A 16,677-nucleotide genomic window follows, 5' to 3' on the forward strand; every position below is an offset into this window, starting at 1 on the left:
ACAAACAAACAGAGTTGCTAACTGTCTTACAAATTGACAGCTGTCAGTGTGAAAACCTTGTCCCTATATCTTTTTGATACATTTTGGACACAGAAGGACCACCATTCAAGTGGGACTTAAATATGCCATGGAGGGATATATAAAAGATTTTAAAATAAATATTGTGGGTATTCATTTGGAAGCGAGGGTTTACAGATCATAATCCAAGTGGGAGAAACCTGATGTTACGTTCGTCACGATCACAAGATCACGTCACGAAGTCAAGAACATGTGCTCGTTTCTGTGAGTAAAAAATAAAACATAATAGTGTACATAACAGGGATTTTATGTTTCACAATTTTAGTTGTTTATATCTCACAATTGCGACTTCAGTATCTCAAAATGACTTTGTTTTCCACAATATTAATTATATCTCAATTACAACTTCATTTCTCATAATTGCAATTTCATATCTCACAATATGACAATATCTCACAATTGTGAATTTCTTATAATTGCGATTTTACATCTCAGAATTGCAACTATATCTCACAGTTTTATGTTATATCTTCAAATATTACTTTATATATCACAGTATGTCTATTGCGGCTTCATTTCTCATAATTGCAATTTTATATATCGCAATTTGATGAAATACAGTATCTTCCAGTTATATCTCCCCACATTTCCTATTTAAGCTTCCAATCATCTCATGAATAACTCAATTTTATTTACTTGGCAAAGCCAATTTTTACTTGCACTTGGCACTGGCGAGTGTTAATTCTGGACCCTGCCTGCCGTGTACATGCCCAGGGCCACAGTGCAAAGGTTTTGTATATAACTCTCCTTTCTCCTCGGCTAATCACAGGGCCAAAACGAGATTAGGAGACCCCTGGACGGAGGCATTTTTCTAGCTGATAATTATAGTACATTTGGGCATTTAGTAAGCACTAAAGCCCAGAGCAATTACTAAATTTTTCCTGTCTGCTCTGCGTATTGATTCAAGTCAGAGACCCAGCTGGGGTTTCTTGATTAAGCCATCACAATAACCCTGATTACCCAGAGTTCATTCTGTCTTGCAACTATATCTCACAGTTTTATGTTATATCTTCAAATATTACTTTATATATCACAGTATGTCTATTGCGGCTTCATTTCTCATAATTGCAATTTTATATATCGCAATTTGATGAAATACAGTATCTTCCAGTTATATCTCCCCACATTTCCTATTTAAGCTTCCAATCATCTCATGAATAACTCAGTTTTATTTACTTGGCAAAGCCAATTTTGGACTCACAGCACACAAGAGCGAGAGGAGCCCAAAACTTCATTTCGGTCATTTCTAAAGCCTTTGTTCTATTATTTTCATGCTCATTATTCTCTTAATTAGCTACTCACTCGTTTCTCATCCTTCACAATGTAGTTTCGGCCCAGTTTCTTGGTCAGGTGAGGGACCAAAACGTCAAAGCGTCTTCTGAACTCAGAGAAGACCATGTGATCAGGGTAACCTGCAAAATGCATGCGGATATTCAGCAGGAAATAACGGAGAGGACTTGATTTTATCTATTTGATTGGATCTCTCTTCTCACCTTGTCTGTAAATCCTCAAGCTGTCCAACAGTTTGAAGCCATGGATCTGGGCCCTGAGCAAAGCCACATCCATCTGCATGAGTCCAGGGTCACAACTCTCCTCTGGGGACCCTACGGCCCTCAGAACCTCCGCTCGGGGTAACAGACAGTGGACAAAGTGAACCCTGGATCTGCGGACGGTGTCCAACAGTGCATCCTGATCAAAAGAGAAATACACCATGTGTATTTTTTGCCATTTCTTGCAACTAATAGGGAAATTGAACAATTCCATCAGAGAACAATTTTCAACAACTAGTATTCGGTGTAGGACCCTCTTGAAAACCTACCACTTGGAGTTTAATCTGAAGACAGAGAGACTTCTTTTTGACAGCTGCCATGCCTGTGGTGAAGGTCTTCCTCATGCTGGTGGCCCGACGCATAGCGAGCTGAGAGACACCCTCCAGTCCAGCGATGGAGCCTGTCAGAACCGCAGCACTGCTGGAGCGGCCCACAAACATCCCACTGATGCTCTTCCTGTCAGGAACATACAGTGAAAATTTGAGTCTTGAGGGGTGTGCGATATGTATAGTCTACAATAATAACATGTTTATTGTTTTAACTATGTACGAGCTGACACTGTGTATGTTACTCGCAAAAAACTACTGTTTTCCTGAATAATAGCACAATTATGAATGTCATATCAATAAAAAAACTAGCTAACATTTTGAGTTGGATTTTAGACACAGTAGTCAATATTTTGTTTTTGCTTTATTTTGTCAAGAAAAATGTGTATCTGAGCAACACATAGCAGTGCTTAATTACAGAATAAATCTGCAGTTTGAACAAAACAGTTTAATGAATGATTCAATGACTGAATGAATCTGGTGTTTGAAAGAATAATCTGAATGACTCAATCACTCAACTCATTAAGGAGGTGAATTGCAGCCACCTACTGGCAGTTTTAGTTTCAGATGTAAAATATAATTTTTTTAAATGAAATCAGTTTAAGGTGGCACATCCCTAATCTGATGTCTTGACTGTCAGCTCTTGTCATTCATCTTGAATTTAAAAAACTGTGTTTTTTGACTGATTTACTGAAGTGAGTGCAAAGGGTTGTGGGTAGGTCTTACTTCTGGGAGTTCTGCAGCAGATTGGCTGCGTTCTGGGGGGTGGGATTTAGCCTGGCTAGGTTCAGCCATCCACGAGTGTCATATTCCACCCAATCTGTCCCGTGACTGTGGCCGAGTAGGAAGTGATGTGTGTTTTCACTTTTAAGCACCACTGTGTGACCTGCAGAAAAACAATGCATAAATCGGTCTAGGGCAGAATGTAAGTGTGTGAGTTTTTGCATGTTTGTGTGTGTGACCTGTGCTCTCTCCCTCTGCAGGGCCATAGTAACTGAAAAGTCGCTGCAGGAGTGTTTCCTCGGACCCTCCCGGCTGCAAAACCTCCTCCTCCATCAGCCAGAACAAACCTCTGGCCTCATCTGTCCGGGACAGAGCACGTACCTGAAACACAGACATGAATTTCCACAGTTAAATAATCATAGGTTTCTTTTCTACACAGACATTTCCTTCAGGTCTCTCTCTCTCTCTCTTCTATTCTGATACTTATAAACACAGTTTAAAAAGACTGCAGTATATATAACCATGACCGGCCAACTAATTACTATATATAGGATATAGGACTATATATACTTAATATAGGATTAAATTTGCCCTACTTTGACAGTCTGTCATTTCCATTTTCAGTCTTCAAAAGTTAAATCTTTTGTATTAAACACAAACGCAGAGATGGAAATAAAATTAAGTACTTATCCAGCATTCTTATTTAAATAATCACACAGACACGCAAACTTTAAACATCAGCAGTTTTGAAAGTGCGTCTCACCAGGGTCTGACTGGAGGACTGATCAACCACAGCTACTGAGCGAGAAGGGCTGGGCTCCAAGTCATCCAGAGTGATCTCAATGTTTTCCTGTGGGAACACAGTGACAGTTAAAAAAAAACAAAAAAAAAGGTAATATTTTTTTAAAGAAAATATTTTAGCAAGGATGCAAATTGATCAAATGTAAAAGCATTTATAATATCTCTATTTCAAATAATTGCTGTTTGAACTTTCTATTAATCAAAAATCCCTCAAATATTTTTGAAAAAAGTTTTTAACATGGATAATAACACGAAATGTTTCTTGAGCAGCAAATCAGAATATTAGAATGATTTCTGAAGGATCATGTGAGACTGATGCCTGGAGTAATGATGCTGAAAATTCAGCTTTGCCATCACAGGAATAAATTACATTTTAAAATATATTCAAATAGAAAACAGTTATTATAAATTGTAATAATATTTCAAAATGTTACTGCATTTTCAATCAAATAAATATAGCCTTGGTGGGAACAAACATCTTACCATAATCTTACCTTCATAATATAATTATTGATTAACAAATGAATTGTCTAAGTATAGTGTCACATAGACATCCTTGGCACCATCTTGTGTCATGAGCTTTGTGTTTTCAAGATTCTATGTGAAGTTAAAAGTAGTTCAAGTTTTGAAAGAGCCGTTCAAGACCCCTGCAATGCATTTTATTGTATTATTTTTTATAATTAGTTGTAGTCAAATTTCAGAGCAGTAGTGCACTGCTCCACAGTCCCATCCAGTAAAGGCAAATTGCTGATAAATACAATAAAAAATTTTTAAAAAGCAGTGGTAAATCAACAGCCGTGTAATTTAGTGTTGTAAGAAGAACTGTGTTTGACAAAAAGATGTAGACGTTTGGTTGTTGGTTATGGGTGTTTTGCGCACCTCTTTGTAACGCTCTAGTTCCCGTACGAATGTTCGCTCCTGGAACAGCATCTGCAGACGATCCTGAGCGTAATTGTGACAGAGCTCCTCAAACGTGGCCCCGCGCTGGTTCTTCACCTGACGAGGGTTCTGGAACCCTGGTGTGTCCACAATCAGCAGAGAACAGAGAGAATGCTGACTGGACTTCAGCGCTCTGAAAGTACAAAAAGACATCTGAATTCATTTCTTATTCGATAAATCTAGTTGCTCTAGGTAATCACCGGTTACTGGTTATGGATTACCTGTTAATGAGAGAGATGATGAGTGTGAAAAGCTCGGCGTATAAACCAGACGCCATGAACTCCAAACACTCAGCTGCTGTTGCTTTAGACACTGAAACGCACACAAAAACACTTTTTAAGTCATAAAATAGGGAAGCATTGATCACATATTTAAGAATGTTAACAAAAAAAACAACAACACCTGAGCTATCCGTATCATCCGTACTCTGCCGGACACTTGAGGAGCGGGGAAGGGTGCCCTTGCCCTGCGTTTTAAAGATGGCGGACAACAGCTCTTCCAGCGTGCAGCCCAGGAGATATGCTGCTTTTTGTGCCCACTCATGCCTGGCAAACTGCTTTCGGCCCGCTGAGGGATCAGAAAGCCACATTCACGAAAGAAAAGCAGTGTTACCACAAAACATGTCACATTATGGTGAACTACAATAGGTAGTCAAGTGTCCAGAGACAAGGAGAAACTTTCATCTCCAGGATTGATGATCAAAGAGAACAAACATTTTCATTCTGGCATTCGACATCAGAGTGGAAACAAGCTCAAAGGCAGATGAAAGATGAACACACAGTTCTGTTAAGATGCTAAATAAAATAAAAATAATAAAACCACCTGCCTTCAATCTAAAAACTGAAAGAGAAAGAGAGAGGCCTGCATTTACCTGCATCTGTTTGTGTGTTATGATGGGGACAGCATGCAACATCAATATGCAATAAAAACACATGATTGCAATGGTTAAAACACAAACACAACTTTTATACATGCACACACACACAAAAAAAAACATGATTAGTGGGATAGTCCACCCCATAATAAAAATTCTGTCATCTTTTACTTGCACTCATGTTGTTCTAAACCTATATGGCTTGCTTTCTTTAGTGGAACGTAAAAGAAGATGTTTCTAAGAAAGTTGGTATCCAAACACTTTTGGTTTCCTTTGACTTCCATTGTATGGACAAAAAAATACAATAGAATCAATGGAAACAGAAACTGTTCGGTTATCAGCATTGTTCAAAATGTTGGTTTTCACTGAAAAAAGAAATGCATACAGGTTTGGAATGACATGAGGGTTAGTAAATGATGACTGAATTTACATTTTTGGGCAGATGATCCCTTTAAATACTGAAAATGACTGACAAATGCTTTTAGACATCAAACACGCACACTTAAGTCTAAACAGTGAAACATTTTCTCAGTTACTACTGACTCTCAGTGGACAGATTTTAAAATGCACTCTGTGCAGTCAGACATGCTGTATTTTACTGCGTCACACATTCAGATATTAGTGGTGGTTTAGACACTGGAGTAGCTGGTAGCTTTACCTTTGGTGGCCCCAGCGGCCCCGAGGTGGTATATGGCCCCTAAGATCAGCCACACGGTTTTCTGTTCTTCAGCAGAGATGCCCAGGACCTTCATGGCAGCCTGTAGCTTAGTAAACTGCTGAGCGGCTTTCTGCTTGTCCTCAGGCTACAGAACATTTGACGTATGATACAATGTATACAGATAAAATAGATCAAGTGTGTGTCTAATGATGCCACATGTGGTTTTTCTTACCTTCGAGTGAGGGAGGAGCCCAAACGTGCTGTTCTCAGCAAAGTGATTAAAATGAAGTTCAGTCCTGAAAGGCATAATATTCCATTAGCTGATCAACTTTAATCTGTACATGTTTCCTGCTATGATCAGAATAATTACCTGCTATGACAATTTGCATGCCAAATTTTCTATTTAGTATGCCAGAATATTACAAAATGGCACGTCAAAGGTGGCTGGATAGATTTATGCAAGACATATGCATTTAGTATACATGCTTTTTAGGTTAATACACTGTAAAAAGGATGACCAGTAAGTCAGGTCAACAATCTTACAAGATTGAACTAATTTTTTTAATTCAGTTTAATATAATCTTTGATTATACTTAGGCACCTAAGGCAGCCACTGAACTTAAGTTTTTAAATTGAAGTAGATAGATTTTTTTTTACAGTGTAATAGTCTCTTGTTTACTTTAGAGCTGCATCTGCTCCAGCCATCAGATAGTAAAACACATTGAAGCTTGATTCTGCTTCTGGTCGTCTGGTCACTCTGAACTTCTCCAGCAACATGGTCTGTTTGCAAGACATAAAGCAAATTAGAGATACATCTCCCAATGTCTCAAATTATGAGTAATTGCCCTTGCTGTACCGTACCTGAACAGAGGCAGAGGCCACCTGCCCTGCCTGGTCGAAGTCAAGAGAGACTATGTGTGAGAAGCGACTGGCGTTCACATTCATAGCTGTACTGCAGTTCCCGAAAGCCTCCAGAACCGTGTAGACCGACTGCCATTTCTCAGCTGTGGGGAGGGGACAGTTCATAATGTTCTAATAAAATCATAGAATTTATATACAAAAAAACATATAAAAAACATTAATTAAATTAAAATGTAATTAAAAATTAAACTTAAAACTTAAATTAAAAAACTGTTTTCAAAAAATAAAATAAAACAAAATATGAATATTAAATGAATATGAAACTTAAAAAAACAAAAACTAAAATCCTTGGCAACTAACTGAATTAAGTTTAAGTATTAAAATGACTAAAACTGAAATTAAAAAATATACAAACTAAACAAAATGACAGATAGATAGATAGATAGATAGATAGATAGATAGATAGATAGATAGACAGACAGATAGATAGATAGATAGATATGAGTAATTGCCCTTGCTGTACCGTACCTGAACAGAGGCAGAGGCCACCTGCCCTGCCTGGTCGAAGTCAAGAGAGACTATGTGTGAGAAGCGACTGGCGTTCACATTCATAGCTGTACTGCAGTTCCCGAAAGCCTCCAGAACCGTGTAGACCGACTGCCATTTCTCAGCTGTGGGGAGGGGACAGTTCATAATGTTCTAATAAAATCATAGAATTTATATACAAAAAAACATATAAAAAACATTAATTAAATTAAAATGTAATTAAAAATTAAACTTAAAACTTAAATTAAAAAACTGTTTTCAAAAAATAAAATAAAACAAAATATGAATATTAAATGAATATGAAACTTAAAAAAACAAAAACTAAAATCCTTGGCAACTAACTGAATTAAGTTTAAGTATTAAAATGACTAAAACTGAAATTAAAAAATATACAAACTAAACAAAATGACAGATAGATAGATAGATAGATAGATAGATAGATAGATAGATAGATATTTTATGTCTATTTATTTTATTAAAATTATGATTTGATTATGATTTTATGGCTTAAAGGTTAAAGAAACAAAAAATTCAAATAGAAAAATAGTGACTTATAGCCACTGTTTGGTTTAATCAAAAGTGAAAATGTTCTTTGTTTAATCAAAAGTGAAATCAAAAGTGAAAATGAACTCTGGGAAAGCTGAAAAGGAGAGTGCTATATTGGGTCCTCCTCGTCTTCCTCACCTGAATACACCTTTCCACTGCCGGCTGCGATGGTGACCAGGTACTGCAGCAGGTGCTGGCAGTTAGTGGTCTTTCCACTGCCACTCTTGCCCAGCAGCACGATGGTCTGATCCTGACGTGTGGTCAGCAGCTGATGATACGCCGACTGAGCAATAGCGAAAATGTGAGCGGCTGTTTCCTCTCTCCGGCAGCCCTTAAACATCTGCATCACCTGATATAAACAGACCATGTCACTCCATCTCTCTCTGCCATAACTTTGAGGTCATTTTAAGACTTTGTGTGAAGTTCGTACCTTCTCTGAGTACAAGGCAGGGGTGCTGAGAGGATTGATCACCAGCAGGTTTGGCCCAGCGTAGGTGTGAATGAGGTTTCCACCATAGCGCTGGCGCAGGGTGTGAAGGATGCTAGACTCGTTGAGGTACAGAAGAGAGGAGAGATCCTCCACTCGATCATATGATAGAGGATTTGCCTGACAGACAGACAGATGAGAGTAATTAAACAGGTTTCTTGGCTTTTGCATGAGTAATGTCACATGTTTATGTCCATGTGGTTAGTGACTCCGCCCACCTTCTCCACATCATCCTCGTCCACTTCCAGTACGGTCCCATCATGCTCCAGTCTGACCTTTACTTTCCCCTCTGGGAGAGAACCCATCTCCATCTTGAGCTGTGTGGCTACACAAACAAAACCAACATTTATTTACTTACTTTAAATTACTTTTTATTACTTTACTTAACTTTATTTACTGGACATGAATAGTCAGATCATAATAGGAGTAATGAACTATGACTTCACTAACCCAACGAGAAGCCATCTTTATGGACAAGCCAGACTTTCTCAGTTTTGTACCAGGCCTTCTCTGCAGCAAGCTGCTCCTCCGTCTTCACCTGCAGCAGGGAGTGAGAGAGATTGTCATACACACTCCAGTCACAGAATGTGAAACACTATGGGTTTCCAGTCCATGGACTGAATGCGATTCAGTTCAGATTTTCAGTCCGTTTAAGATTAAATGTGACAGAGACTGATAGGTGTGACTTTAGAAGTGGTGGCTGCTAATATAGATATAAATTAGACAACATATAAAATATGAAGCATTTATACACAACAAAACAGCTAGAGTCATGTTCAACACAGAATGACATGCACATTCAACACAAAAAAAATCAGCAGAGCAATGCACATCATTAGGTTGAAGTCTATCTAGCTATGGAAAATGAATCAATATTCTCTTCACACATCACAAAGAAAACTATAACGCACAGAAAACTGCAAATAAACATGCACATATACACCAAAGTAGAATTTGAAATGTGCTTTGGTTCAAACAGGAGCTCTGAGGTGATAAGGTTCCTTCAATGGCACAACGAAACTCAACTAAGCTTTACACATAAGCAGAATTACACAGGCAATGCAGTAGCCAGACCTTAGACAGACTGGCAGCTTCATGTGCAGCCTGTAGGATAGCCACAGGATCTTCAGCTGCCTTGGCCTGCAAAGGACCGGGAGAAGCAAGAGAGCAGAAGTCAAAAAGTCATAAATACACAAATACTCACAGGATAAAGTCATAAATACACAAATCCTCACAGGATAAATAATAACAGGGAAAGAGGCAGGTAAAAATGCACCTTAGTCAAACCCCATATTAATGTGAACTTAAAAGGGTCATATGATGCGATTTTAATTTTTCCTTTCTCTTTGGAGTGTTACAAGCTCTTGGTGCATAAAGAAGATCTGTAAAGTTGCAAAGACTAAAGTCTCAAATCCAAAGAGATATTCTTTATAAAAGTTAAGAGTCAACCACGCCTACCTAAAACGGCTCGTTCTAACACGCCCCCACATATCTACCTCACTATGTGGGAAGATTTGCATAACACCGTCCAAATGTTCACGCAAAGAAAGAAGGTGTAACTTTGATTCTCGCTGTAGTATTGTTGTTGCCGTGTGTTTCGTTGTGAAAGCGAAACTACTTTGTTTCGCCTTACAAAAGAGGACGATATCCGCTTCTTCATGCCTAGAGCTGATCTGTGCTGGTCGCTGAGGAAATACATCAACTTCGCACTGTGGATCGCCGGATCGGCTTTCACCGTGGACGAAGCAGAGTCCAGCCCGGGGTCGTCACATGTGGTAGCCGCAAGCCTGCCGGCCTCCACCCACTCTAGCCGCCGACCTCCACTCACTCTAGCCGCCGGCCTCCACTAACTCTAAGATGTGTGCAGTGCATTTTATGGAGGACTGTTTCCTGATCCTGGGAGAGTAGACAACAATGCTGGCTGTTCTGACTCAAAGACTGTAAGTACATTTTTTATATTTAAAGAGTTTTTATATTTTATATATTTAAAGCGAATTTTTGGGCAGTGTAGAGTAGGGCTTGTTGTTTGTCGCAACAAATGCCTCGTTTGTAATGGGTTTTATTGGTTTTGTCTGGTCGTGCCGGGAGACGGCATCACAGTATGGTAAGGAGCGTAACATTTCCGTCACACGCTTGAGGTATCCGGCCAATCACAATGCACGGGATAGCTGGCCAATCAGAGCACACCTCGCTTTTCAGACCGATGAGCTTTGTAAAAATCGACGCGTTTCAGAAAGGCGGGGCATAGAGGAGAAACAATAATATAATATACAGTATGTGGAAAATAATGTGTTTTTTTAACCTTAAACCGCATAAACACATTTCATTACACCAAATACACAAAATAATGTTCTTTTTAGCAACATCATATGACCCCTTTAATAGAAATCAACAGGAGAATAAAACACTTCATATAAGAACTGTGAAAATATGAAAGAAAGAAAGAAAGAAAGAAACGGCAGAGGTTAAGGGAAAATTCTGATTAATTTCCAAAGCAACAACACAGAACGGCACATCCCTGACCAGGATCAGCAGTGTGATTATTATCTAACCACCGGATGCTAACATTACAACCAATGCAAGACCAAGCCTGATACAATAGTATAACCACTAACAATTGTTAACAGCTGAAAATAAGCAGTGAGACATGAACACTGATGATGCAGAATACATTTAACTGACCGCATATCTACTTTCAGGCAACACATATCTCTCACAGCTGAATACCACTGTCTTACACAAACATCTTGGCAGTTGCGGGACACACCTGTTGGTTGGCGATAGTTGAAATCTGGGATGGAGGTTTTCCAGCAGGAGCTGCAGAAGGTTTTGACACCCCCTTCACCTTCACAGACACAGCACTTGTCAGTATGTGTGTATGCAATGCCAAAAAGTAGCGAGATAGGAGCCACCACATTACAACTCTACAAGAAGTCTGCAACTGAGATGGTCAGCACTGATGCAATATTAGTCTGATATGTGGTCACTGCTGCAACCAACAAAAATTTGACCTCAACTTGCAGTTAAAGCCATTTGAGGGGTTGACAGAGATGGTGTGCTTTAGAAAATGATCTCAAGAATTAAAAAAGTCACTTTCAGCATCATTAGTTGACATGCTGAACTCTTGTAGACGTCAGCTGGTTTCAAAGTTACTGCTTCAATCCACTTCAGAAAGTTAAAGTGAGACAAGGAAGTCTTTATACAAGGGTGAGAAAAAAAATTTGACATGAGATATGGCAAGATATTAGTTCTGCAGTGAGCCTTGCAGAGTTTCACAACATTGGCCTGCTGAGCAAACATGCATTACTAAAGCATTCAGAAACACATGCAGTGTGTACCTCTGGCTTTCGCACAGCAGCAATCCGTGGTACAGGAATAAAGCCTGCAGGGGGTGCTAATGGGTCAACTTTGGGCTTGGGGATAAATCCTGCCACCGGGGCAAAAGGGTCTCGCTTTGGGGTGGGAACAAATCCCACCGGCGGTGCCAGAGGATCAGGTTTGGGCATAAGCTGAGTGGAAGGGTTTGGTTTAGGAGCCAGCATGAATCCCGCCGGTGGTGCCAGAGGATCAGTCTTGGGTGTAGGTTGAGTCGAAATGTTTGGTTTAGGAGCTGAGTTGAATCCCACCGGTGGTGCCAGAGGATCAGGTTTGGGTGTAGGTTGAGCAGAAGAATTTGGTTTAGGAGTTGGAATGAAACCAGCAGGTGGAGCCAACGGATCAGGCTTGGCGACTACAATGAATCCAGTGGGAGGGGTAAGAGGATTCGGTTTAGAAGGTAAAAAACCAACAGGAGGGGCAAGAGGGTCAGGTCTAGGAGGTGGACTGATTGCAGGGGTGGATGGTTGGGCTTCTTCTGAGGCAGTTTCACTTTCACCAATCTTTTCTTTGCTTTCCTCTTGAGGTTCTTTGCGTTCGGCAGCTTTCAATCGAGAGCGATGCTCTTTAGTCCTTGCACGGCCCATTAGGCTGGTCAACCCAACATAGAGGGCATCTCCATCCACAGAGCTGCGAGCTTGCAAGGGGCGACTTGTTTTGGGGACCGAAGTGGCTGCTGATGGCTTTTCCTCTGACCCTGCTTTGTGCGCCAGGTTTAGTCCTCTCCTCGCCAATGTGTCAGACTCAACGCTGCCATGTCGTCCATTCATAGAGTCAGTGCTTCTCTGGTCTACAGTCAGTGGCCGCTCTGGATTCACCGCTGTTGAGGGCTCACCTCGGCGTCGCTCAGTTGAGCCACTTACTGCTGTCTGAGACTGACTCATCCTGTTCTCACTGTCCGACTGTTCACAGAACACACGTACAGGTCACCACAAAAGAAAAAAAAAATCGAATTAAATTACACACTAGCAGCAAGAACTAAAGGTAAAAGTTCACATCTCTTGTAACCTACAATAGTACTATTTCTAGGTTCACAATAGCTACGATATAATTCCACAAGCAAAAACCTTTCAGAGTTTCCTGAATTTCCCAAATTATGACAGATGGGTGCCGTTCTGGATATCAGAGGGTCTTCACATTCTCCAGCCCAGCAGCAAATACTGAAAGTTCATCTGAGAAAGACTTTTTAATTGCACATGGCCAGACACTTTGCAGTTCTTTTCTCAGCACAGTCAGGCAGGTTAACAGACAGACCCAGTAATTAAGGTCACTGCAGTGCAACACTGGCTCACAGCCCTGAAATACAACTCTGCAGGATCAACCACGCGGCTTTTGTAGTCTCTCTCTCACACTATGCACAATTCAGAACCTGGAGTATTGTAAAGACCTCACAATCACCTCGCAATATAAAATAACAAATTAAAGTGCACATTTAGTGATAAGATACTAGGAATGAGCTCTTATGTGGAGACAGACCTTCATGTCTATCCTGAAGGTGATGATACTGGTGCTCTTCCAGTTGTGCACGGCATTCTGTGGGACACTGAAAGTGACAGCACTATTTTGAGAGCGCTGGACAGGCCTCCAGCCCGGTGCCTCCATGATGACTTGCAAACCTCTCACACATTTGCTTCAGGCGCACACATTCTTAGCTCAGCATCCTTCTCATGCTCCTTCCCTCTCTTTCTTCCTCCAGCTGCCCCTCCCACTACAGCAGTGATTGGAGGACAAAAAGGGCAGGGTGCGATGCCATCAGGCCCCACCCACTGGAGTACAGCAGCAGTACAGTTCTAAACAAACATCCACATACAATCATTCTTACCTTCTTCTCCAAAAATTATCTTTACCCCTGCTAATATTCACATTTGAGCATTTAGGACCCTAAGTTAAGAAAGTTACTTCTACTCACCCTGTGTCCATTAAAATGTTATCTTTCATTTAATGCCATTCTACTAAATTTCAACTTGATGAAGAGAAGAAACAGATTAACTGCTTTCATACGGTAATTACAGACAAAGTACAAGGTTGGAAGCAAACAGCTGTCCTAAAAGAAAAAGACCACCATTTTCTGTACAAACCCCATCTTTAGCACCTCCTGATGATATACGTGAAGTAAACACACAGGATGTGTTTTAGAGTGAACCACAGCCACAATAACAAATGCAGAGTTCTGTGAGATGTAATCTCTTCTGATCTCAGAACAGACACCCATCTGAAATCCGAGTCAGTAATGACGATGCTGCTCAAACACTTACATTCGAGCTTTTTGCACCTGGGACATTTTCATCTTTCACCTGAAGGAAGGCAGACAGAGACAGGAAAGTTAAACCAGAGATCAGACCCTCTAACCTGAGACATTGTGTGACATTGTGACATCTGTCCCTGCTCTCTCTCTGTTCTCTCGATATACCGTTTATGCACTAGCGATTCTCATAGAGGCGGACATCAGACAGTTCATTATCCCTCTGTCAGACTGAAGATTAACCTCTGTCTTTCTCAATTACTAAAGACCAGTACAGCTAAACTCTCATATACATGCACCTGACACTAATTCAAAAGCTACTAAATGTGGACAAGGGAGTTTCTTCTGGAGAAATGCAATACTGAGAGAATGCAAATGATTTGTGTGCGAATGCAAAGTTTCTTGGTGGAATGCAACACTTTGTGAGAGAACGCAAATGTTTTGCAAGCGAACACAAAAGCATTGAAATATTTTTTTCCACCCATGTCATACTCTGTAATATACAGGGCAAACAATCATATATCTTACTATGAAGAAAAATCTGGTGCTATTTCACCTGTCCTGAGCAGACAATAAATTCATGAACAATAAAACAAAAAACAGTACTTCCCTTTTTCTCCCAAAATGAGAAACGAGATGAGAAGGCCATGGAGAAACAGACAGTTCAGGAGAGGAGAGGAAAAGGAAAGGGGAGGAGGGGAAGCCTGGTTTGGGGAGAGGCAGAATACAGGATTGATGAAATGCAGGCAGTATTCCCGGGTTGAGGTTTTGGGGGTACTAGGACCCTACACTCAACGGGTAGAATTAATAGCTACAAGAGAAGAAATAAGGATTAATATCTAATCTGTTAAATGGAGTAAATGTAAAGTGGGAGCATCATTTAGGCTTTCAGCATGACACTCGGTTAGTTAAAACACAAGGCAAGAGATCAGTGACTCAGCACTCCATTGCTGAATTGAAGCTTTCTGAAAGTATATCTAAAAATGAAAATTCTGTCATTGTTTCCTCTTTCTCATGATGTTCAAAACTTGTTTTAGTCACTCCTAAATATCAATATAATGAATGTTAATGACGAGTGGGGCTGTCAATTTCCAAAATGACAATAGAAAATGGTTCATATGACTCATGTGTTATATTCCAAGTCTTCTGAAGACTGAAAATTAAGTTGTTATTTGGAACGACATGAGGGTGAGTAAATGATGACTGATGAGAGAGCTGGAACACAAACTTAACAGTAGTACAAAGATAAAATAAAGTGAATCAAGCTTCACATAAACAAAAAAAAAAAATGCTGGAAGAACAGATTTGTAATGCAAAAACAACCAGTCTGAAAGTGAAAGTGCAGTTAAGGGGCAACAGGACTGAGCTTTCATGACACACCAGAACATTCACTATAAATAGAGCACATGTGAAGAGGCCTTAATGTGAAGTAACCAGCACACACATACGAACGGCTGTCCGGCAGGCTTTAAACGCTGATTACTGTACCTGTCAAACACAAAGTAAACACATCAGATTCCCTCTGTTATGTTAAGCAAGTGTTCGGGTAGCCATCCATGAGCAGACGTCTTGAGCAGAGCTCAACGTGGGGACGTCAAGCAAGAGTTCAGGCTTGGGAGGGGGGATAACAGCTGCTTGAGGACACTGAGGATATAAATAACCATGCAGAGCCCAGTACCCCGACCACACATATACACACTCACACACACACACACACACACACACACACACACACACACCAAACTGGATTCAAGCAACTTAACTATTCTTTCAGAAAATCCAGCCAAACTCAATTTACAAACTTCGCCAACAGAGACAACATGTTTAAATCCCACCACAAGGGGGCAACAAAATGTGTGACTAAACAAAACGCTGCTGTTTCTCACAGATCCACCAGAGGGTAATGTTGTGCACATCTCTTGAAGAGTTCATTTCTGTTGGCCTGACTTAATTAACGTTAGTATTTTAACAAACCCCCAACCCTAAGTGTTTTAAGCTTTGCCGTGTAACTCATCCAACACTGTCCCATCAAATCTAGAGACCAGAATATCATCATTGAGCTCTTTTAACTTGTGTAAACAATAAAATGAGTAAGCAATCATCCAAAACACCCTAGCAACTACTCAGCAACATGCTAAAAATACTCAAAACACTTTAGCAGCCAACAACTCACAACATCATAGCTTGGTGATAGTAACAAATTTTTGCTTTAGAAAATGTGCAAATCCATTTTCATTTTCAAGTTTCACTGATTCAGTGTGTAAGTTAGAAATAAACAATTCATGCTGGTGACATTTATCAAATTAATATTATAGAGCTACAGTCAGCCTCTGTGATTGGTCAGAGTTGACAGTGTGACTGCTGATAGGCTGTTCTGCAACTAAGGGGTGGCACAAAAAAAGTGTAATAATTTGTGTTATATTAACATATATTAGTCCAAAAATACATACATAGATATATGAAGATATAATTGTTTTAAAGTAAATTTGTAGCTGTATCACCCGGCACTGCTCATAACACACACAATATTGATAATCAATTACCTCATACAAACCCACCATGAAGCCTTATATACTGGTGGGGTTGTAAGCCAGTCATATCATATCATATCATATCATATCATATATCATATCATATCATATCATATCAGTGCTACCAGCCTACCAAGCAG

At 40.0% G+C, this 16,677-nt stretch overlaps 1 protein-coding gene across 1 annotated transcript in view; it reads right to left on the reverse strand.

Annotated features, from left to right (window-relative positions):
• The window catches only part of LOC107697452 (unconventional myosin-XVIIIa-like), a 48,302-nt gene that overhangs the window by 18,187 nt on the left and 13,438 nt on the right, over positions 1-16,677 (reverse strand). Inside the window, exons 3-21 of the mRNA XM_016498244.1 lie at positions 9,464-9,529; positions 8,840-8,927; positions 8,608-8,714; positions 8,333-8,509; positions 8,041-8,251; positions 7,339-7,481; positions 6,629-6,729; positions 6,182-6,245; positions 5,950-6,094; positions 5,289-5,294; positions 4,820-4,984; positions 4,639-4,729; positions 4,358-4,550; positions 3,441-3,527; positions 2,917-3,058; positions 2,681-2,840; positions 1,898-2,084; positions 1,572-1,767; positions 1,381-1,490 (exon numbers count right to left, since the gene is read on the reverse strand). Coding sequence (XP_016353730.1) covers positions 1,381-1,490; positions 1,572-1,767; positions 1,898-2,084; positions 2,681-2,840; positions 2,917-3,058; positions 3,441-3,527; positions 4,358-4,550; positions 4,639-4,729; positions 4,820-4,984; positions 5,289-5,294; positions 5,950-6,094; positions 6,182-6,245; positions 6,629-6,729; positions 7,339-7,481; positions 8,041-8,251; positions 8,333-8,509; positions 8,608-8,714; positions 8,840-8,927; positions 9,464-9,529 — 2,439 coding nt within the window. The remainder of the gene's footprint in view (positions 1-1,380; positions 1,491-1,571; positions 1,768-1,897; positions 2,085-2,680; positions 2,841-2,916; positions 3,059-3,440; positions 3,528-4,357; positions 4,551-4,638; positions 4,730-4,819; positions 4,985-5,288; positions 5,295-5,949; positions 6,095-6,181; positions 6,246-6,628; positions 6,730-7,338; positions 7,482-8,040; positions 8,252-8,332; positions 8,510-8,607; positions 8,715-8,839; positions 8,928-9,463; positions 9,530-16,677) is intronic.

The sequence above is a fragment of the Sinocyclocheilus anshuiensis genome, unplaced genomic scaffold, assembly GCF_001515605.1.
Source record: "Sinocyclocheilus anshuiensis isolate Anshui unplaced genomic scaffold, SAMN03320099.WGS_v1.1 scaffold939, whole genome shotgun sequence".
In the NCBI taxonomy this organism is placed as follows: domain Eukaryota; kingdom Metazoa; phylum Chordata; class Actinopteri; order Cypriniformes; family Cyprinidae; genus Sinocyclocheilus; species Sinocyclocheilus anshuiensis.